Source organism: Octopus sinensis, linkage group LG10 (assembly GCF_006345805.1).
Source record: "Octopus sinensis linkage group LG10, ASM634580v1, whole genome shotgun sequence".
NCBI classification, from domain to species: Eukaryota; Metazoa; Mollusca; class Cephalopoda; order Octopoda; family Octopodidae; genus Octopus; species Octopus sinensis.
The window spans coordinates 56,072,009-56,097,939 of NC_043006.1; the positions used below are offsets into that span (position 1 = coordinate 56,072,009).

The 25,931-nt window shown below is 35.7% G+C and overlaps 1 protein-coding gene across 8 annotated transcripts in view; it reads left to right on the forward strand.

The window, feature by feature from the left end:
- The first annotated feature begins 729 nt into the window (after positions 1 to 729).
- Positions 730 to 25,931, forward strand: part of LOC115216415 (cholinesterase 2-like) — a 38,293-nt gene continuing 13,091 nt past the window's right edge. For 2 of the 8 annotated variants that reach the window (XM_029785732.2, XM_036506699.1), the window contains exons 1-3: positions 730 to 885; positions 6,630 to 8,146; positions 12,686 to 12,870. In XM_029785732.2, the coding sequence (XP_029641592.1) occupies positions 859 to 885; positions 6,630 to 8,146; positions 12,686 to 12,870 (1,729 nt within the window). In that variant the 5' untranslated portion in view covers positions 730 to 858. Of the gene's footprint in view, positions 886 to 2,181; positions 2,292 to 6,629; positions 8,147 to 12,685; positions 12,871 to 16,326; positions 16,526 to 19,067; positions 19,234 to 19,494; positions 19,807 to 25,047; positions 25,108 to 25,931 lie in introns of those variants that run through there. The other 6 variants (XM_036506698.1, XM_029785736.2, XM_029785738.2 and 3 more) reach the window with 6 other exon arrangements.

The following is a 25,931-nucleotide window of genomic DNA, read 5'->3' on the forward strand; positions in this document are numbered from 1 at the left end:
AGTGGTAATACTCGACATTCCATCCCTGTTCTCTACACTCTTCGATTAGTTTTTCGTACCTCTTCTCCTTTCGTTTCTCTGCATTGTCGATGTTCTCTTCCATGGCACTGTCAGTTCTAGCAAAATTCCTATTCTCTGTTCTCTGTCCCATAGGACTAAATCTGCTCTTTTTGTCGTTTTTATGAGTGGAAACATTACTAGTCTTACCAAATCCGTGGCCAGCTCCCTGTATTCCCTCCATCTTTCGTCTATCTCGTATGTTTTATTTGTAGGCCTGGTTTTATATCCTTTAAGCGAGATGATTCGGTTCATATTAGTCATTCATATAAGTTATTTCCCTTTGACAGATAACGCTTGAAATTTTATTTGTGTATGATGAAAGTATTTGATTCGTAATAGTATGTGTAAGTGTGCGTGTTGATATGTGGACATATATGTGTATATATATATACATGTATATACCAAGTTTTCCTCTCCTCTCTTCTATGTCTCAGATTGCATTCGGTTTAACGCCCTCTTTCAACCTCATAAAGTATCTATCTATCTATCTTCCTCTTTCTTTATGTAGCTCTCTTTTTATTTAAGCCTATTAATAATCACACGATTAACTCCCGCTATGCCTTTCGTTACGAGTAGCATGATTCACCCCTTTCCGCCTCACTCTGACTTTCCCACTCCCTCTCATTCACACTCTCTTTCTGTCTCGCTCGCTGATACATTTTATTTGTTTTTTTTTTATCGTTCATTCGTTTGTACCAACATAAATGTCATCAGGACCTGCATAAAATACTTACATACTACACTATCGCAGACAGGAATATAAACAAGTTGGTATAGGCCTTTATTGGCTTCAGTTGTATGGTTGTAGAGTTCACAGACAATAGGGTAAGTTCAATTAATAATAGATGTGAGAAAGCTAGGTTTTTGACTCTCGTTTTCATCTTTGAGTTTGTATTTACAATATAATCTGACAAAAAAAAATTCTGAAATAAAATAATAGAAAGCATAAATTTATATATGAACGATTGAAAATGGACAGAATGTAAGAAATTTGGTTGGAAAATGTTTAAATGCAACCTAACGGCATTTCTTCTAGCGTTACGTTCTGAGTTCAAATTCCGCCGAGGTCGACTTTGCCTTTCATCCTTTCGAGGTCGATTAAATAAGTACCAGTTACGCGCTGGGGGTCGATGTAATCGACTGAAACCTTTATCTCTCCTTGTTTGTCCCCTCTATGTTTAGCAACTTGTGGGCAATAAAGAAATAAATAAAAATAGAAACGCTAATGTGTGTGTGTGTGTGTGTGTGTGTATGTGTGTGTGTGTGTATGTGTGCGCGCGCGTATGGGAGAGAGAGAGAGAGGGGGGGGAGAGAGAATGAGAGGAATAAGGATATAAACATTTCCTGTTTTGGAAATTGTGAAATTTCTGTGATAACATTTCCATTTTTTGGGGAATAATTAAAATAATCTTGCTAAATAGCGGAAGATTTGCCGTGCAAGAAATTTCAATGACCTACTTAATATTTATTCACATTTTCTTTTCATGTTAGCACGCCGGACGAACTGCGTAGCAGTAATACGCCCGTTGCTACATTCTGAATTCAAATTCCACCGAGGTCGACTTTGCCTTTCATCCTCTCGGAGTTGATAAATTAAGTACCAGTTGCGTACTCGGGTGATCAAACCGACTGGCCCCCTCCCCCAAAATTTCAGGCCTTGTGCCTATAGCAGAAAGGATTCGTATATTTCAATGAAAACTATTCGCGCCAGCGCAACAGCTTCTAAATGGTTGGTTGAGCTGCTAGAAATAGCAACTAAACCTCCCTTAAAGCATATCATATCTTAGACCAAGGGAAGCCACATTAGAAAGTTTAGTCTTACTTATTTTTATAGAAATTAGGGAGGTTATAGCTGCAAACCTTGAGATATAAAACTGCTTAATCATAATACGACACTGTTAATCTAAATGTTTACAATTGAGAACTAGTACCTTCTATAGCCTCGGGTCGACGAAAGCCTTGTGTGTAGAATTGGTTGGCGAAAACTGAAAGAAAACCGTCGTATACACACACACACACTTACACACACACACACACTTACACACACAGAGTCTCACACACACACACACAGTCACACACACACATTTATGTGTGTATATATATCTTTTAAATTTGTTTACAGGAAACGTTTTGAATGTGCAAATAAAGCTCCTATCCCATTATACCGGCTACGATCTTATGTTTACTGGTGAAACAATTTTTGGGGTTGCATCGCGCCATACCGATATAACGTAGGATAAGTATATTATAATAATAATAATTATTATTATTATTATTCAGTAGTTTTATTTTTATAGCGTGCTTTCACTTCACTACCGAGCGCAGCTCTGTGTGCCTTGGGTATGTACTGTGATTTGTTGTGATGCTCTGATGGTTATTGTATGGAAAGTGTTCTGCGTAGGATGTGTGCAGTTCCTAGTAGTGCAATTTTCTGTATGTTATATGTGTTTGTAAGTCCTGGTGTTTTTGTTATGTATTTGTCTGAATATTTTTTTATCATGCCTAATGCACCTACTATGATAGGAATTGTTTCTGTTTTTAGATTCCACATTCTGGCTACCTCTATTTCCAGGTCTTTGTATTTTGAGAGTTTCTCCATTTCTTGTAGAGACACGTTGTCATCAGCCGGTATTGATACATCAATTAGAAAGTATTTTTTTCTTCATGATCTTTGACAACTATATCTGGTCTGTTGGCCTTAATTTCTCTATCTGTGTGTATCGGCATATCCCAGAGTATGGTTGCTTTCTCGTTTTCTGTGACCTTTTCTGGTGTGTACCTATACCATCTTTTTTCTGTTGTTATTCCATAATGTTGGCATAGCTTCCAATGTATGTAGGTTCCAACTCTGTCATGTCTGTGAATATATTCCTTCTTAGCCAGGACTGGGCAGCTAGAGATAATATGATTTATTGTTTCTTGTCCATCTCCACATATTCTGCAGTTACTTGTTATATTTCTTTTCATTACATGTTTTTGGTAATTTCTGGTGGGGAGGCTTTGGTCTTGTGCTGCAATTAAAAATCCCTCTGTTTCTGCTTTGAGTCCTGAGCTTCTCAACCATTGCTGGGATTTTTCTTTGTCTATTTCTTTTCCGTTTAGTTTAGTCCAGTATTTACCATGAAGGGGCTTTTCTCGTCATCGTTTTATCATGGTCGTTGCTGTTCTATTTTTAGTTTGGATTTCATTTGTTTTATAGCTTTTGTTGTTTCTTCATCATCTTCTTCTTCTTCATATTTATTAGGTGGTATGATTTCTTGTTTGTATTTGTCAGCTTCCTTAAATACTGAGAACAGTTTTTTGTTTTGCTTGTGTTTTGCCGCTATTTGTATAAGTTTTCCTTCCTTCTGAAGTAGATATTTTTGCAATCCTATGGTGGTTATTTTATAGTAGTTTTCCAGTTGTATAAGGCCTCTACCACCTTCTATACGTTGTATATATAGTCTTTCTATGTCAGATTTTGGGTGATGCATCCTAGATCCTGTCATTATTTTTCTTGTTTTCCTATCTATTTTGGTCAGTTCATTTAGTGTCCAGTTAAGGATATTGTAGCTGTAACTTATAACTGGGACAGCTAAAGTGTTAATACCTATTATCTTGTTTTTAGCATTGAGCTCTGTTTTTAGTATTGATCTAACTCGTCTATAATATTCTTTTTTTATTTTCTCTTTCATTTGTGTGTGTTGTGTCTTATCTAGTTCATGGATTCCTAAGTACTTGTAAGTTTGGCTTTGGTCTAATTCTTTTATTTCATTGGTTTTATCTAGTGTGATGTTGCTGCTCTTAACTAGTTTTCCTCTTTTCAGGGTTACTTTGGCGCATTTTTCTAATCCAAATTTTATATCTATTTCTTTGGTAAATCCATGAACTGTCTTTAATAGTGTTTTCAGCTGTTTGCCATTTGCAGCGTATAGTTTTAGGTCATCCATATATAAAAGGTGGCTGATCGTTTTGCCGTAACATTTATATCCGCATCCAGTTCTATTTAGCGTTATTTATTATTTCTATTTATTATTATTATTATTATTATTATTATTATTATTATTATTATTATTATTAATAATAATAATAATAATAATAATAATAATAATCCTTGGATGAAATTCATAAGCATTTCATGCATCGCTACGCGCGTTTCCACATATCACATGTCTCTAAAGACCACCGCCCGTGTTCCTGGGATGCTTACAGTATAGTCCGTAGTATCCGTGGACATCGGGTAGATCATCTCCATAGATTCATTTCTTCAGGCGATATAACATAAGGGATTTTTACTAGAAGGACCTTTATCCCTTTCGACTAGTGCGGAGGTTGATTGAGTTATGTGGGTATTTCTGTTTGTATTTGGTAGCGAGGAAGAGAAAGTGATGGAAAAAGAGAAGGGAATGGTAGTTATATGGGGAAGGAGGTGTGTGTGCTGATGTTGGACTTATTTTGCTATTCAGTCTGCAGATATCAAGAATGGGTAGTACGTTCCTTTGTTCGATCTCATTTAAGGCACGACTATTTTCAATAAATTGTGAAGTAAATAGGTCAGCTGGTACATACACTACTACCATTAGCTGTAGGAGATCATTGTCTGAATCGATAAATGATACTTTCTTAGGGTGATCTTTTAGATGTTTCTGGTGGTAGAGTGGTATAATGAATATCATCCTAAATATTGGTTTATTTGTTTGTTTGTTTGTGTTCCTTCTTATGCTAAGGGAGGTTGATTGTATTCCGTTTCAAAATATGTTTTTCAGATTCCAAAAACATTATATGATCACCTGGGAGTGTCTACTTATCATGTTTTCTCTTGATGTAATGATTTCTATCGGTATTTGCAAAGGGAGGTCATCCTTCCCTCGTCAACCTAAGTGATACGCACTGACTGCAGTTTCTGGGTATTGACTCGATAGGGCACAGAAAGTGTGCCAATAGACAGCTGGAGAAGATGTTCTCCTGGGGCTACAAGCTACAGTAACATCCACCCTTAGTGATTAGCCATATTTAGATGGCAAATATATTTCACACATACACACACACACACACGCACACACACACACACACACACACACACACACACACACACACACACACACACACACACACACACACACACACACACACATATATATATATATATATATATATATATATATATATATATATATATATATATACGTATATACTGAAAGTAAGGATCCAACCAAACCATGCAACGACGGAGTATTCCCTACTAATGAGCTTGTAATTTTTAAAGCGAAGCTAGTCTAGTATATTGATCTAGCTTCACTGTGGGACGGTTATCTCCCCTGTCAGTATATGAAAATGTGCTTTCTTGCAGTTGTAACTGGTTTTAACTCTTATTTCTTGCAATATAGGTTCTACTCGATACCCCCAGTCGCAATTACAGACAACTGAACTTTTCCTTTTTCCATTTTGGTTCTGTATTGCGTTTTATATTGCTGCCTTTGTTAGTACACACACACACACACACACACACACACACACACACAAACACACGGACAAACACACACATACACACACAAACACGTAATATACACACACACACACACACGCGCACATATATATGTATATAATACATAAATATATATACAGATGCATACGTTTATATCCACATACATGCACACATATATGAGAGTGGGTGCGCGTGTGTATGTATGTGTGCGTGTGTGCGTGCGTGTGCGTATATGTGTGTGTGTGTGTGAATGTGCGCTTGCACAGTAATAGTTGTCTGTTGATTCTCTTCATTAATGCTCAGAATTTCAAATACGAGTTATACACGTCAGAATTCATTTGGTGATTGGTTAAAGCGGGGGAAGGGTATCGGCAACTTTCCGGCAGGGCTAATATCATCGATTAAGCCAAATTAGATCACAAAATAATTAGAAGACTTAAAATATTATTAGTATCTAAAGTTCTGTAGCCTAAATATAAAGTAGTCAGGCCAAATTTACACTCATTGGAGCAGTTGCCTTTGCACGGTTGTTCAACTAATTGGCTATAGATTCGAATTGGTTGGACGTAAATTTTAATCGGTATTTGATCATGAATGATTTACAGAAGATTCGAGTGTAAATGGAAGCCGTCCGGTCGTAAGCTTAGTTTAGCTTGAGGTTAGCACTTTTGCTTTATTGTTCCTTCTCGAGCCACGCCTGCCTCATAAGGGCCCGTTTCCCGGTTTCCTTGGCGTATAGGTTCCCCACTTAGACCGTCCGTCGCAGGTGAGCTGCAAGATGCAGGAGGAAAGAGTGAGAGAAATTGTGGCGAAAGAGTCAGCAGAAGTTCGCCATTAACTTCTGCCGGAGCCGCATGGAGCTTAGGTGTTTCGGTCATAAACACACACATCTCCGGTCTGAGATTCGAACCCCCGATCACTCGACCTCGAGTCCGCTGCTCTAACCACTAGGCCATGTGCCTCCACATGGCCTTCCTTTATTATATTCACCAAACTTGCTTTACTGTGATACAGTGTGACATTTAAAATAAAGTAAAGATTTAGCTACTTTGCATCAAGACTCAGTCAGATATAATTCTTTTCTTTTACTTTTTCTTTCTTTCAGAATTTCATCAACAATTGCGATATTCATATCATGGAAGGACTGAAATATATTTTCATAATTTCTCTTTTAAAAATTTACGTTCTTGCGGAAGATCCGATAATTGATACTACCACTGGAACGATTAAAGGATCCACATTCTCAGTTCAGAATGTTGATATTGATGTCTTTCTTGGAATACCATTTGCCAAACCTCCTGTTGGTAATCTAAGATTTAAAAGACCAGAGCCAATTGAGCGGTGGAGTGGTATAAAAGAAACTAAGAAACATGTTTCATCGTGTATACAACTTGTTGAAGCATTTGATCATATTGAAGGTGCAGATTCGTTTAAGGTTAATACTAATATAAGCGAAGACTGTCTTTATTTGAACATTTGGGCGCCAACAGAAGCTCGAAAGTCCCATTCAAATTTAGCCACAATGATATGGATATATGGGGGTGCACTTGTTTCTGGGACAAGTACGCTAGACGCATACGATGGACGATTCTTAGCTGCCAGTCAAAAGATTATCGTTGCATCACTTAATTATAGAGTTGGACCCTTTGGTTTTCTTTCCTTAAATGACGAACGTGCTCCAGGCAATATGGGACTACTTGATCAAACCCTTGCAATAAGTTGGATTCGTGATAACATTGCATCATTCGGCGGAGACCCTGATAAACTGACACTGTTTGGACAGAGTGCTGGTGCAATAAGTGTTAGTTTTCATGTTATGTCACCAATTTCTCGAAAAATATTCAGGAATGCAATTATAATGAGTGGGATAGCTACCACTGATTGGTCAGTTAGGTCAAAAGAGGGAAATATTGAAAGAGCGAAAGAAATGGCTGCCTTCTTGAAATGTCCAACTGAGAACGATAAGGTGATGTTAGATTGCTTTCTAAATGCCGATGCAAACAACATATCTATGGGACAATATTATAATTTCAAGAACATCACAGAATTTCCTTTTGCTCCTATTATAGATAACTATTTCTTACAGGAGAAGCCGAAAGAAATTGTACAGAATAAAAAAATGAAAAAGGATGTGATGATTGGTTTTCTTAAAAATGAAGGAAGTTTGATGATTCTAATAAGATACCCCGAATATTTCGCTCCAAACACAAATGTTCCTGTAAACAAATCTGTCGCACACAAAATGATGAGAAATCTAATCGAACCAAAACAATTAAATTCTCTGCAGTTGGAGTCCATCTCGCATCTTTATGGTTCTCATGTCGATACCTCTTCTGAAACTGAAAAATACAGATACATATTAGACCAAGTAGCGGGTGATATCATGTTTAAATGTCCTACTATTAACTTTTCCAAGGAATTTAGTACCTATTCCAATGTTTATATGTATTCTTTTGAGTATCGACCAAAAGTTATGCCCTGGCCGGAATGGATGGGTGTGATACATGGAAGTGATGTTTATTTCGCGTTTTCCCAACTATTATCGGATGAAAAATATTCACCAGAAGTCAAATTTGTGTCAAAAATGCTGTCAAGTTATTTTGCAAACTTTTCCAAATCAGGGTAAGAGTTTTATCTTTTAACCTTTTGCTTTATCTTTTAACTTTTTTTATTTTCAACTTTTTATCTCTTATCTTATAACCTTTTTTCTCGTTTATAATCTCTATATATCATATTTATTCACTCCTTACCTTCATATACGCTTTTGTTCTTTCCGACACACAGGCAAACACACACACATACATACATGCACAGTTACACACACACGCATACATACGCACATAGTCATATGCATATGTATACACACATACATATGGGAATGCACACATATATATGCACATACACACACATACACACACGAACATATACACACACACTCAGGCAATGCATGTGGGCGAGTGTTGCAAGCACCTTGTCATGGCACCACTTGTATCTTCCTCGAGTAAGTGCTATTTTGCATCCTGTAAAGATGTGTGCCAGGATGCCCTTTTCTCAACAAAGTCTTCACAGCTGGTCTCCCTCCAACTCCATATGTGCAGGTTTGTTGGAGTTGGGAGTGCGTCATCGTCCGCAACAGGAAAAAAGGTACGGAAAGGTTCCAGTCTCCAGAGGTCTGTCTATGTGTACTTCCTTTTAGGGAGATCCCATTTTTCGAGGCTCCTTGAGATCCCAGCCCCACAAATCTTGACCTTCGTCTTTCTGCCTCCAGGTTCCGTACTTCTGCTTGGATCATGTCCCTCCTCTCCTATACGTTCATCTTCTCCAACCGAGACCTTTCTGCATGCAATTCTAATGATGTCATGTAGCTTCAGCAGGCTTTCAACCTATGCAACTGTGGTACTCTCCACCTGCTTTGGCCTGAGCCTTGTTGTGATACTTGCATGTCAGGCACGCTCATCCTGGGGAGTACCTGTACGTCATTATAACTCTATATTTCATAACTTGGAATTCTCACACCACGGATGATAGGGGATGTTGAAGCTGTCCAGATCTTATGTACATGCCAATTGAAGTGAATCTCGAGGGGGACATCTAGCCACCTTCGGTAGAGGTGGTGGAGGTATTTGTTTACCTTTCTTTCCACTCTTTCTACTCTTGTCACTGAAATCTCATACACTGTCAATAACTATATGAATCTTGTGAGTAGTTTGTGTTGTTAGAGCCATGCTTTGAATTTTTCTGGAAACCCTGATTTTTCAGTCCCCCTCAGCCATTCCTCTACTTGTTTCTCAGTATTGGTGACGTTCCTTCTGTCAGAGAGTGAATTGTTAAGCCTCTTTCCAAGGTGAAATTTAAATACTAGAGTACAGAACGGACAATTTCAGACTGACGATCGTTTGTAAGAACAGAATTGCCGTATTGGAAATAAGACTTTATTCAACTTCTTTGACAGATGCGGTAGACAAATAATAATTTTCGCCAGCGAGTTGAGAATGAGTTAACGACAACGACATGATGAAGTTTGGTAATGAAAAGCTAGTCAAAATTGTTACGTATAAAAAAATACATACATGTACAGCATGCATATTTTCGTAAAAAATGTATACTCAAACAACATAAGCATGCATACACATAGTTCATTGCATTCTCACAATTCAAAGCATTTGATTGAATTTTCCTCTATTGATGGAATAGCCTCTCCTTGCACTTGCAGCTTGATGTTCGTTAATTTGCCACGTCTGATCATCATACTTTTAGATTTTCGGGATATAATCGTCATTGTAGCTCATGTTACCGTGTGCTCAAGTGAAGTCAGTACCTGTTCCTCTACCATATCGGTTGTAGTTGTCACTGTAAGATCATGCATGAAACTCCTTATTGGATGTTGTTGGCCACCTGATCCTATTGTTCGTCCTTGGACTTCTTTATCAGCAGCTGTTATGAAGAGATTTCAGCTGCTAAATATCGTCTTGATCTTTGTTTGAATCAAGTCTGTTACACTCTCAATGAGAAGAATAGTGAAAATGCGAGTCTGACAAACGGTGACCACTCCTGTTCACCGGGAAGAAATGGTTGGAGATGTCACCACCTCGGTATATGTCTGTGCTTCATTTCCCATAGCGTGCTCGTTGGGTGCAGACAGCAAAGGGAGTACTTAACCAGTGGAACACTACCTTCCGCAATTAAGGGAAGAACAGATACTCCGGAGCTATCAGACTTGAATTTGGTTAAGGCACGGCAACCAACAGGTAATATATGGCGGAATCAAAATAAGCGTTTACCACCTCTTCTAAACTTTCCCGAGATATCTTTCTCTTAGTCCTTTTCCGAGTGAGACTGGCCACTTTACTCGTCATTTTGTCCCATTTCGTTTCCACCTGGAAATCTAGATCAAACCAAGCCCCTCGCTATTTAACTAATCCGTCCATCTAGTGCTTTTGGATGGCATGAACTTGCCATTTAAGGTGCCAACCTACCGGCTCACTGCCATTTCCTGACTAGCTGAGTTTTGCTCCTCTCAGCGCCTCGTAGTTGTTCAGATCAGTGCTGATAACTTTGATGTGCTTGGTATCGGACATTATCACGATGAAGTCATCTGCACATACCGATACGGTTCTCTCACGTCCCAGTCTGCGTGGGATATACCTCATCATCTCCATTTTCCGCAGTTGGGACTTAGGAGTCAGTCTACCGAAGAGACAAGCTTGACAGACTGAGCACGCGATACGATAGCTGATCATTCACTCTAACTACCGAGTATATGTTGTTATAAGTTGCGACAATCCAACCTTCGAAGGCAGGACCGAAACCGACCGCAGCTACCAAGTGCTGTTGGGTGACTCTATGGAAAGCTTTTGAAAATGATCGGGGATATACCTATGCCAGGGTCTGTACCCACTCTCACTGTGTATTGCAGAAGGAGGAGCCTGTGGATAAATCTGTTCAGGATGGAACATCTGAGCATTACTAAGCAGACGATTGACGATAAACGCCAACCTCTTTGTTAAGATTTCGGACAAAATTTTGAAATATGCGTTTAGCTGAGTTATGGCCCTAAAATTATCCATGTGATTCCCTGTCTCGGTAGTTATCTGCCAACTGGCCTCCAAACAAGTTTGGAATATAAAAATAAATCTCGTTGGGCAGACCATCCAAACAAATGAATTGCACCCCAACCTCGTGCAGCCAATCACCGCTTCCCGTATTTCTGCGACTGTTATCAGTTTTTCACATCACTCCACCTATCTTGCCGAGAGCTGTGGTAGAACACCGAAGTAGGCCCTGAGATTCACCCTTCCCTCTACCCTGCCATTCGTTCCGAACAATCGGCCGAAGTGCTATTGAAATGTTGCACACATCTGCTTGGACTCGAGGAACACAACAATTAGGATCTACTAAAATCAATATTGAAGATATGTTGCTACATTGTACCTCCGACACTTGGGATTACCAATCGGCTTCATTCCTTAGCTCTCTCAATGCAACATTCGTGCTTTGTGTTGATGAATTGGTCGAGGGTCAATCTCCCCAGAGAACATCGGTTACGATAGCTCCCCTAAGTGCCTCTCCTAAGTTACTAAGTTGCCCTGTATTATATTTTTCTATCGCTACGAGCTTGCACTCTAATTGCCCTTTACAAGACCAACCACCGGTTGTTATGGCTTATTGACACCATCACCGCCCACATTACTAATTCGCTAATCAGTTCCCTGTAAGATTGGCTCCCCGGGAGTGATGCCTTCAGCTTCCATTAACTGAGACTCTGTCTGCTAAAGCTCTCTAGGTTGACCGTACAGATAATAAATTTGTGGTCTGTGTGGATGATGATATTAAAATGTGGACAACCTGTGCAGTCGTTATTTACTGGCCAACATAATACTCTATCTACATACGACCTAGATGATCTGATGCGATTTGTCCCTGTATTAGTGTATTCAGATAATCCAGTTCACACTTGCTAGACAACTACAAAAGTCTGACAGGATTGCGAGGCTTTCACAAGCTGTTCTCATATCAGGTACCTTTTTCTAATCCAAACGTACATCTAATAAGCTCTTTCAGTCGCCTGCTATGACTAAAGGGCGGGACACTCCTAGCGAAACCTCTAAGTACCTGATGAAATCCTGCTGTCCCTCCCCTGTTGGAGCATGAAAAGTTACTAATCTGACGGCACCCCTTCCCTGCTGCTTACATCCAGGACCACCAACTTAGCTGCCGAGGAGTAGGATCAATCAAATTTATGCCAGTATTACACAAATTCTTAGTTTATAGTCCACGAGAATATATATAAGGATAAATTGAATTTGTTTATTATTGTAGATTAAGAAAATAATGGGATTAATCACCTCAAAGAGTTTTAATCAAACACAACTAATTTTGTCATCTCCCAACTTTTACTTGGCACCTGTGACCTGTTCTAAAATTGGCACATGGCTACTTATTTGAGGTAAGGATATAATAGATAAAATCGATCTTGGTACTTGAATATTATGTTACCTATCCAGGTAAAATGACAGGTGAAGTTGATCTTGACATGATTATGAATACAAACAATAATGGGGCGTATAGAGTTACTGCGAGACATCATGTCTTACATTCTAAAGTTTTCAACAAAATATCTATTTTTAATTACCTAAAATGATACCACTTTATTTTCTCTAGTAATCCTAATAATGGAGATTGTTCTGATTGCTCATCTGAACCATGGTCAAAGTATACACCAGAAAGCCAGAAATATCTTGTAATTGATGAAAAACCAAGGATGGCGTCTAAGGAGACTTCTCTGTACAGTATATGCAGTTTTTGGTCAGATCTTCTCCCGCAATTAAAGGAACCTTCTTGCCCAGGTAACTTCCAATATTTCTTCCTTTTCATCTTCTTTGTTGTCACATATTCATGAACACATACAACACACAGCACAAAACACACACACTCACATACACATGTGTACATATGCATGCATACACACATATACACACATATAAATTAATAAATATCAGGAGATTATCTAGAACAAAAGAAATAACTAATAAGAACCATATGATGGTATCTGGACAGATAATCACGCACGCTAGAAAGAGCAGCAATGAGAGAGTAATTATTCAAAACAGAGATAGTAACCAAATGCATAGCAACAGAAAAATTAATGACAGAGATGTAGTGAGTACTAACTAAAACATTATAACGGAATGTAATACACAAAATCTCGATAGTCAAAACGGATAAATAAATTAGAACATAAAAAGAATAATTGTAAGAATATAAATGAGCAAGTGGAAAATAGAGATAAAGAAAGTAGAGTTAGAGATATGTGATTGCACAACAAATAAATTATGCCCGTTAGAATAGAAACAATGTACACGTGTAAGGTAATTTCTGACGGACAAGTATATTTCTACATCGATACTAGCGAGACATTTATTAAACGCAGAATAGCTAATCATGAACTTTCGTTTAGGGATAGAAATAAGAAAAATAACACGAGTTTGAGTAAATTAATTTCGTCGATAAAAGATAATAATAAAGCATATACAATTAACTGGAAGAAAATTAGTATAGCCAACCCATATAGTAGAGGAAGCAAAAGAATTGTGCGGTGAAGAAATTTATCAAATTTTTACATCAAAATATAAATTAATTAACCACAGACAGGAAAGTACACTCAGATGTGTTTCTCAATCGAAGTATACATTTAACATTTAAATAAATGTATGATACGTACTACTAAAATTAGAATTAGAATTAAGTAAACCATTACTAAAAAAGAACCTAAATAAATCAAAACTCATACATAAATTAAGGTTGATAGTAAAGAGTTGAAAATATAGTCTAAGTTGAACAAAATTAACTGCAAGAAAAATATTAGATTAATTCTAAAATTAGCGAATAAATCACAGATCCATAGTCTACTACTACTACTACTACTACTACTACTACTACTACTACTACTACACCACCACTACCTCTACTACTACTACCTCTACTACTACTACTACTACTACTACTACTACTACTACTACTACTACTAACTTGATACATCGAAAAATAAGAAAAAGAACAATTCCACATTGCGAGAATGTTAAAGTAGAATAAGAACTAGAATCTGAAAACATTTGTGAGTGTTGACGTAATTTCAGGACAGTAGAAAGTATTCCTTACCGGCGAGATTATTGAGCTAGTTAAAAAGTTCATGAAAAAATACATGTGATTATTTCTAGTAACGCTAACACCAAACAAAAGAAGAATTTTGGTTGTGCTTATAATATATTCAAATGATATCTGATTACCAATTATTTTGCATCCCGATGAAGCAGTGGCTATAATTAGCACTAAGTTGTACACTTTGCAGTGTGCACCAGATTGCAGCAGATATGCGCGTAGGTTCTGATAAAGAAAGATGTGATTAACTGTATAATAAAACTTGGATGTGTTAAATGTCTGTTCTCTTGTTATTTATTAATTTACTATTTCTTCTTTACTGGTACTATGTAATCTCCATCAGGACATTTGGATTCATCTAAGTGAGGATTAACTGAGTATAGTAAACTCAACTAATATTCACTGAAGTTAGCCAACATTGTTAACAGATAAAGAGCGACCATGGTACATGCTTGGATTATATATCCCTTCGAACCATTTTGGGAAATTTACCTTTGATATATATATATATATATATATATATATATATATATATATATATAATTTCTAAATCTCTCTAAAGGAGAGATACCGCAGCAGTACTGGGCATTATTACTTATCGCCAAGCTAACGTGGCAGTCCAGAGTGATTGGACGTATGTTGCCGTTAATTAGCTCGAAGAGGCTATCGCATCCACCTGGCTAAGTGACACAAATCTGCGTCCATATATATATATATATATATATGTATGTATATGTGTGTGTGTTTGCGTGTGCGCGTGCGAGCATTTGTGTGTATGTATATGTGTGTGTATATATAAATAAATATATATATATATTTAAATCACAATTTATGGATTCAAGTAATCCTGTAGTACACATATGGTTTGTTTCATTGTAAAAACCATATAGAGTATATAGTAATATACAAAAGAGAAACATCAGGGTGTATTAAATCAAAAATAGCAGAAAAATATGTAGAGAAACTAATATTAACAAAAGTAAAACCCTAATATTATGACAAACAGGCAAATCACTTATTTTATCGTATTTAACAATAAATTACTTAAATTACTCTTTACTCTTTTACTATTTTACTTGTTTCAGTCCTTTGACTGTGGCCATGCTGGAGCACCGCTTTTAGTCGAGCAAATCGACCCCAGGACTAATTCCTTGTAAGCCTAGTACTTATCCTATCAGCCTTTTTTACCGAACCGCTAAGTTACGAGGACGTAAACACACCAGCATCGGTTGTCAAGCGATGCTGGGGGGACAAACACACACACACACACACACACACACACACACACACACATATATTGTATATAAAATCGCAAATTTTATATAACCTGCTTTTGCGGAAGGGCTGTTTCAACGAAATCGTGTCTCGCCTTTACCTTCGAAACGCGGAGTAGATGAAACAGAGGCGGCTGAAGAGGGGGAATTTTCCTTGTGTTGTATGTCTTGTACTCTATTTTTTTGTTGTCCATTTCCTTGGTTTTGTGTGTATGTTTTCGTTTCACATTGTGTTCGACGTTTTTTGGTGTCCTGTACCCATATATGCATGTATATATACATATATATGTAGGTAGTACATATATGTATGTATATATGCATATGTTTTATTTATTAATTTGTTATTATATACATATATATATATATATATATATCGTTAGTGGATCATATATCCGAAAAAGAAGCACACATCTAATAGTTAGTGCAGCAAAGTATTTAGCTTCATGTAAATATATAATAATAATAATAATAATAATAATAATAATAATAATAATAATAATAATAATAATAATAATAATAATAGCTCGATGATGTACAATATGACTACAGGAGAGAGTGCATGCTATTAAAGAGGTCTCAAAAGGTTCTTTGTTCTCCCTACTCCTGAACGTGAGGTAGAACAGGTGTTACAGAAATCTTCCATTGAAATCGTTGTCTGTTATACCCATGTGGTGTTTCTTAATTCCATCACATGGCATTAAGGGTGGCACTTTAGAATACAGCCTTTGAGAGCAAAGTCCTCCAAGAGAGTAATTGGTTGGATTTCAGCAGTTATATATAGCACAATATACAATTATCTCATATCACTGCAATATGATAAACCTAATAACAAAATTAACGATTATTGATTCATTCCCTCTTATTTTTCAGTAGCCGGTGAATCACAGAATGATTGGACTTTCCAGTTGAAAATTCTGACGTCTGTCACAGCCATTCTCTTCATTTTGAAGTTGTTTCAGAAATTTTTGTTTTAATGATACTTGAGTTAATTACCTCAATCAGTATTAATATTGCCACTTTATCTCATTAGTAAAATCATTAGCATCTTTCGTATTTTGTATCTATTAAATGAAAAAAGATAATATATATGTATGTATGTATATATATATATATATATATATATATATATAATATATATATATATATATATATATATGTATATGTATGTATATGTATATGTGTGTGTGTGTGTATGTGTGTCAATTATATATATCTGAATATTACTTAGATATTTATGTTGTGAAGACACTACTCATACTTTGCCAATCAATGCTCAAGTCTACTGTCACCAATTAGAGCGTTTGAAGAAAAGAAAGACCCGCTTTAGTGATTTGAAAAGGAGTGATGTTTCATTAGGACAATGCGCGACCCCACATTGCAAAAATCACATCAGAGAAGATCGAAGAGCTTTGCTCCTTCAGTAGTTTTCAGAATCATTTAGGGGACATTCATATAGGTATTGGTGTATATTTGTACGTATATATATATATATATATATATATATATATATATAGTGGTTAGAGCGTCGAGCTTACGATCGTGAGGTTGTGAGCTCGAATCCCGGACCGGGCTGCGTGTTGTGTTCTTGAGCAAAGCACTTTATTTCACGTTGCTCCAGTTCACTCAGCTGTAGAAATGAGTTGCGACGTCACTGGTGCCAAGCTGTATCGACCTTTGTCTTTCTCTTGGATATCACTGGTGGCGTGGAGAGGGGAGGCTGGTATGCATGGGCGACTGCTGGTCTTCCATAAACAACCTAGCCCGGACTTGTGTCTAGGAGGGTAACTTTCTAGGTGCAATCCCACGGTCATTCATGACCGAAGGGGGTCTTTACCCTTATGCATGTGCATGTATTTGTTGCCCACATGCATGTACATATGTGTATGCAGAATAATAATGTAATAACTCTATATTAACTGTATGATATATGAATATGATAATATGAATATTGACTGTGATTTTAAAATTAATAAGCTTACATCTTTCATAAATATATGTTTATATTATATTATAGTATATTCTATTTATGAATTTCTTATACTATGCATTGTGAAGTGAAGAGTACACAGAATATAATAATAATAATAATAATAATAATAATAATAATAATAATAATAATAATATTAGTAATAATTAAATATTATATGTGTACTCATGGATGTGGATGTATATGTACGCTCCAGTATATATAATTAATTGTGTATATGCTTGTATGTATGTAAATTATATCTATTTATATATTTATGTACGCGTATATGTGCATATATGTGATTATGTATGTATGTATATATATATATATATATATAAAATAAATATAAGAGAGTGGTCACTATATGGCTCACTCTAGCACCAGTTAATCCAAAAGGTTTCAACCACGAAAATACATGTTTCCCATGAAAGTCAGTACGATTGTTAGCTCACACGGACAGGGCAAATAAAAAATAACAAAAATACAGATTATTTTGGGACAATTGTTTCGCTATTAATGAATTAAATGTAATTTTACTTACAAAAAAAATCCATTTGTAGCTCGTCAGCCAAAACTATCTGGATGAAATCCACTCAATCACACGCCAGATTTTACCATAACGATAAATACGCGTGTGGTTCAATTGATTACATCCGACGTTATAATTCAAATGCCCCAACTAACAGCGCGCCAAACTTTCACGGAAAACAAATACAGCATTTAGAAATAAATGCAGCATAATTATAATTAATTAATAAGGGTGAGAGAATTAGATACTAATTTAATACTAATTTTTTTTTGTAAGTAAAATTACATTTAATTCATTAATAGCGAAACAATTGTCCCAAAATAATCTGTATTTTTGTTATTTTTTATTTGCCCTGTCCGTGTGAGCTAACAATCGTACTGACTTTCATGGGAAACATGTATTTTCGTGGTTGAAACCTTTTGGATTAACTGGTGCTAGAGTGAGCCATATAGTGACCACTCTCTTATATTTATTTTGTAAAAATATTATAATATGTTATAAAATATTATAATAATCCAGGTTTCTCGGAGCACTAGGCCACTTGGTGTTGAATAGATATACTATTAAATTAGTATCTAATTCTCTCACCCTTATTAATTAATTATATATATATATATATATATATATATATATATATATATATATATATTAAATTGTGCGTGTATTTTGGTTCATATATATATTTATATTTTGATTGTACTTTATAATCTCTGACGATGCCTAGGGATATATATAAGTACCACATTTTCAATTGCCTACCACGTCAATACACGTGACTAATATAGGCATAAAGAGTTGCTATTATCCATAGGCTGAAACAGCTGTAAGTGATTTTAATAATTTATATTCATGTTTTTTAATAACTACTTGTATTCTTATGATATAAGCATTGAATAAAATACTGTATGTATGCTATTATGGTTGTCGTTTTGATAGATAAATAAGTCAACATTTTAATGTCCTAAAGCTGATGAACCAACTAATGTGCTTCTCCATTTTCTTATTTGTAATATAAATTATATATTCTTCTTCTTCTTCTCCTTCTCCTTCTCCTCCTCCTCCTCCTCCTCTTCCTTCTTCTTCTTCTTCTTCTTCTTCTTCTTCCCTACCAAGAATTCACAACGACCTCGAACCCACAAGAGTAAACAAGAGAGACAGAGACTGGCGGAAACAAGGAAGATGCCACTTGTATTCGAACACTATACAAATATTCTTTTAAAATATAAACTTTTCTTTTCATTTTTCTAAATTTAATTGTTTAATTGTTACACTTGAAAAAGTCTCAATGACTGAAACCGGTACTGAAATGTTTTTTATAAAATTATTTTAGCATTTTCTATCATGTCTTTTTCCATATATATATATATATATATATATATATATATATATATATATATATATATATATATGTCTATATAGTAAATAATAGATACTTTTTGTGGTATATTTGTTTCTATTTGAATCTATTGTTTATTATCGATCTTCTATAAAAATGAAGTACTATCCTTAAATGTGCTTCTTTTCTATGCACAAACCAATGGTATATCTAGAGGAACAATCGTTACTTTAACGAGATCCACCTTGTAATCACCCGAAGAGAGACATCTTCACTGACAGATATAACTAGCCAAATGGACAGACCCTGAAGAAGCTGAACAGAAAATCATGCCCAGTTGCTTGGGCAACTGCCCGTACCTTGTGCAGTGGAAACACGCGTAGTTCGTAACACTCTTAAAAATATGCTGTATGGAATTGTAAAATAAGAGGAAATCATTTTTAAGGATAAGCAAGACTGCATATTCTGTAGACGGCATCTACTAGGAGCTTTATTATCCTAAATAAAGATTCCAGACACTCCGTTTTCCGTATTAATAATCTAGAATACACTCAACGTGCACCGAAAAATTACGTATGTCCAGCACCGAAATGCACTTCCCCAGATGACATCTGGTTGCCGCAAGTTGTGAACGTGCTCTGCAGGTACACTACCAGGGACATAGGGATATTAACATAACAAGGTTTAGAAACTACACCTTAAAATATCCTACATAAACTTTAATTCTAAACACAACTGTCAGAAATTAATTAGCACCCTTGATTTGCTCTTCACTCAAGGTATGTGCTGTCACCTAGTGGCCATATCTCGAACTATTGCTTTGTTGCGAGTTCACTGTTGCGCAGAACGATGACGTAACTTTGTTTGCAGAGCAGTTTGAGAGTCTACAGCCTTATGATGCTGACATAGCAGTGCAACAACAACTTGGAGTGTGGATGCAGACAAATCTTCCTTTGTTTAATAGATATAGGTAGCGCCTCGCAAGGACCGAAATCACACCATACTAAGTTTTCTCATCGCGTAAGACGTTTTGAACAGCTCGTAGGTTAATTGATTTAACCTATTTAATGTAGAAATTTGAGAAGTGCTAATTAATTTCTGACGCAAGTGTATATATATATATATATGTATATATATATATATGAGAGAACTGTAGTTCGCTTGAAGCATTGTGTTATGTTTGTAATGAATAAAAAAGTTTTGAATGGTACAACAATGCACTATAATACATAAAATGGACTATATACCTGTTGTAATTTAGTTATCCTTTTTTCGGAAAAAGGAAAAGCCGTTAGAAAACCGATTATAGCAGCGACTCCATCTAAAAATATCTGAAGAAGGAATTTTATTCCGAAATATGATCGGGCTATGGATAACTAAATTACAACAGGTGTATAGTCCATTTTATGTATTATAGTGCATTGTTGTACCATTCAAAACTTGTTATCTTTTACACACACACACACGCACAGACACAGATACACACAGACACGCACGCACACACATACACACACACACGCACACACACACAGACACACAGACACACACAAACACACACAGACACACACACACACACACACACACACACACACACACATATATATATATATGAGGATGAAAAACGGTATATGTTACACCATTCAGAAAACATTTTTGTTATATTGAAATCATCTTTCTGATTATGTTCTTAAGAAAAGATAATCTGACTGTCTGGAGAGAAAAGGACAGTTGGGCACGCGTATTTCTATCGCAATAAACATAATCAGCTCCATCTTTTAATTAATGACGTGAATTTCGGAAAAATTCTTGATTTTTTCAGATTCTTTCTTTATCTCATTAGGACTTAATTTAATTGGTAAATGGCACTGGCTTAGGCACTTTCGAAAAGAAGCTTACTACAGTAAATTAGGAATGTACCTGCTAAAGCATTTGATGTTACTTTTGTTGTCGATATTCAAACCATTGTCCAACCTGAATTATTCCTCTTATCTCACATACACACACACACACACACACACACAGATTATATATATATATATATATATATATATATATATATATATATATATATATATATATATCAAAAAACAGGGTGTACCCCAAAAATGTATACACGCTTTAAATAATTGTAAAGTAGGTGTTTATTAAAATACATTCTATTTTCAAAATTTAATAGAATCTACATATATATATATATAATATTTTATAATTATATACATAATTATAACAAGTGGTCAGCTTTATGCCTTACTGCGCACTGTAAGAAATAGACTCTAAAATTTTTTTTATTACCTTAAAATCTCCGAGAATAACACATTTTGTTGTGGGCAAGCAAAAGAAAAGTAATGAATCAATAAGGCTGATTAACTATGGACGCCTTTCGAACTTAAAACTTTTAAGTTCGAAACGCGTTTATAGTTAATCAACCTTACTGATTCATTATTTTTCTTTCGCTTGCCTACAATAAAATGTGTTATTCTCGCAGATTTTAAGGTAGTAAAAGAGATTTTAGCGTCTCTTTCTTACGGTGCGTGGTGAGGCATAAAGCCGACTCCTTGTTATAATTATGTATATAATTATAAAATATCTTGTAAAATTTACCTATAAGGTTTTTATTTCCCCACTGGCTACCTGGTAAAATTATTATATCTTTTATTATTAAAATAATACATACATACATACAAACATACACACACACACACACACACACACACACACACACACACACCACACACACGCACACACACACACATATATATATATATGTATATATAAATGGAGTTAAACGCAGGTATTAATCAAATTCTTTTACTTCCGACATATGTTTCGAAGACAACATTGGTATTATTCCAAAGGAATAAAATGGTGTAAAACAATGTAATCTTCTCATCAGGGGAAGAAAGAAAGAAACCAAACTCATCAATAAGACATTTTAACAGAATGTGATGGATGTGTATAATGATGAACGGAAGGGTATTAAGTTTAAAAAAAAACGGTAGAATATATAACGTCAAAGGTAGCCTATCGAAAGGGAAGGGGTAAAGGAAAGAAATAAGCAGAAAAATAAAGGAAAAATATAGAGTGATATGTGAATTAAGATAAAAGCTTAAGTGCTTGGAAATAGTTATATCTAGTGGAAGCAAATGTTAGAAGAAAATCCATGTTCATATATAGAATGGTAGATATCACTTGTATGAACCAAAGGTATGTTACTGCCAATGTTTACATCAATAAGCAGGTTCTATGAACGTGTTTACAAGGGGATTCTTAGAAAATAAAATAGAAAATAGTTCACTATTTCAGAGTTGGCAGAATTCTTTACCTTTATCATATGGGGATGAAATGGAGAGAATCAACTAATCTAAATTGAACTGTTTATTATGGTCTTTTAGACACCAAATTATTTTACTAAGCCTTGTACAGTTGCTTTTTATTACTATCCCTAAATGTATAGTAATGATTAGAAACCATTTTAGACAATTGAGAAGAACTACCTTTATAGAAAAAGACATCGGTACAGGAAGTAATTTTACACTGGTACATAGAGTTTTTAGTCTTAGAACTACCAGACATAAACTTAATTCTGTTGGAATTGACTTTAGAGACAATAACCTTGTTGTTAATATTTCTAGGGTATGGTTATTATTAGCTAAATTAATGTTATTATTTTCTGTAATTGGATTCTTATTTAACATACTAATATTATGTGAAGAGATAATTTTTGAAAGGCTTTTTGTATTAGAAAAACTAATCCTAACTGCGTGCGAGTTGATAATCGAGTAATACCTAGAATTCTTTGGAAAATTCCTAATAATAGCTTCCCGAAACTGGAAAGGAAGACTAGACTTAATTTGTTTCCCATAAGGAATAATCAACCAAATAGTTTTGCTAGTAGTTGCCTTATTTTTAGTGTAACTATCTTTAAAATACATCGATTTACCTTTAGAATGAAAAAAGCGGCTTAATAACGGTTATCTCCCTTACGCTGCAAAACACATCTTGTCTTGGCTACACGCGGGTGGGAAGGGGTTGGTGACACAAACTTTCATTCACACTTTGAATTTGGTGATACTGGTAACGGCTTTAGCTCGCTCTGATACTGATTTGAGATGATGCCTTCTAGTATCTCGAAATTTAATATACAATTATTCATAATTGTAGTGTCCTATGCTGATGAGAAAAGAAGTTGGGTAAGACATGATTATCTAATTCTTATGCTTTCCTAAAACTTAATTTCGAAACGTACGTCCGTAGGTGACTTAAAATTGTATGATAGATTGCCGTCATTTCATTCTCTCTTACCTGTGTGTGTTTGCCTTTCAAGTGCTGTGTTTTTACTGAGATCCCCCTTTTAGTAGAAAGAATAGCTATAACTCTTTGACTGCTATTTCTAAATTCGGTGTGTGGTGAGGCAATTCGTTGCTAAACCCTTAATTACTTAGTATATATATATAAATATATATATATATATATATATATATATATATATATATATATATATATATATATATTTACATATATTTACATATATTTACATATATATATAAGGCGCATGGCTCAGTGGTTAGAGCGTCGAGCTTACGATCGATGTCAGGGCACATGCAAAAGTATGCAGAGTGAAGCCGCTTTACAAAGATTGTCCTTGAACACAGCTGTGCATTCGCATTAAGTTTTAACTGTCTAGCTCAGTTCCGCCGTTTACAGCAGTACTTTGAAGGAAGGAATGTAGCGTCTGATCGTCGCATTAACCATGACAGAGAAACTTGTCATGGCGATACCTGCTCAGATGCCTACGCAAAGTTGCAGAAAGTGTACGGAGAGGAGTCTATGAGGTGCACACAAATCTACGAGCGGTTCAGTCTTTTCCAATATGGCCGAAAACATGTTGATATTGACGAGCCTCCTGGGAGACCCGCAACCAACAGAAGTGAGAAAAATATCGCTGATGTGCGTGCAGCTGTGAAGGAAAGCGTCGAATCACCACCCGTGAGTTATCAGAGGATATACAGATTAGTTACGGTTCAGTTCTGTCCATTATTACTGAAAATTTGGGTATGAGACGCGTGTCTGGTAAGTTTGTGACTAGATCTCCTTGATTATGTCGAGATCGATGAAAACTTTTTTAAAAATTTGCGTAGGCCTCCAAGCTCTTGGCAAAATTTGATGCAGATTCTCTGCTCAACTTTTTGTGACACTTTCAATGCAACGATCACACGCTACGCACCTTTCTTCCAAGTGCTTATAGACAATAGAGTTTAAGGTCAATCTGTGCCAAGCGGCTTCACTCTGCTTTGTTAATATGGCAACAGTTTGGATACTTATTGATCAGGCCACGTATGTGTGTATATATGCGTGATGTGTATGCGAGTATATATATATATTTTTTTTTCACACGTACATAAACGCAAACGCACACATACATGTGTACATATATACATACACACATAAGTGCATAACATATACGCATGTATGCACACATACATACATGCATACATACATACATATACATACATACATACATACATACATACATACATACATACATACATACATACATACATATACATACATACATACATATTTATTGCATTGTACTTACTTAATCAGACTTTGAACTGAGTCAAATTTTTGCATAGTTTATTTTTTATGTTACTTTTAAAAATATCCTCTGCCTGCTTGCCGTTCAGTCTACTTCATAGAATGTTATTTCATATCTGATGTCGCTTAAGTTGTTTTTCAACTTAGGAGTGTTTTCAGTGGGTCAGTCTGTTTTGTTGCTCTGTTGGTGTTGAGATTCCACTGTAATTCCTGCTACTAGCTTTTCAGAATGAATGTATTCTGTTGCTTGTAACGTAACTATTTGTGTGTACGTGTGTGCGTTTTCGTTTGTACATGTAAACGGATATAGCGTGCACATGTCCGTGCGTGTGTGTGCGTGTGCGTGTGCGTGTACGCATGTGTGTAAATGTATATATATACACATATATATACACTTATATATATATATATATATATATATATATATATATATATATATATATATATATATATATATATATATACACACGCACATATATACATATATACATAGCTTGCTTACCAACCACACGGTTCCGGGTTCAGTCCCACTGCGTGGCATCTTGGGCAAGTGTCTTCTGCTATAGCCTCGGGCCGACCAATGCCTTGAGTGGATTTGGTAGACGGAAACTGAAAGAAGCCTGTCGTATATATGTGTATATATATATATTTATATGTATGGGTGTATATGTTTGTGTGTCTGTGTTTGTTCCCCCCCCCCCAAACATCGCTTGACAACAGATGCTGGTGTGTTTACGTTCCCGTCACTTAGCTGTTCGGAAAAAAGAGACCGATATAATAAGTACTGGGCTTACAAAGAATAAGTCCCGGGGTCGAGTTGCACGATTAAAGACGGTGCTCCAGCATGGCCGCAGTCAAATGACTGAAACAAGTAAAAGAGTAAAAGAGTATATATACACACAAATGCACACACATATACACGGACGCGCGTGCACACACACATATTTACAAGAGGTGCAGAATGGAATAGGAAATATCTAGGCAATATATGTTTCATAGCGAGCGGAACCTCGGAAGCGGTAAAATCCAAGGGCGGTGTATAC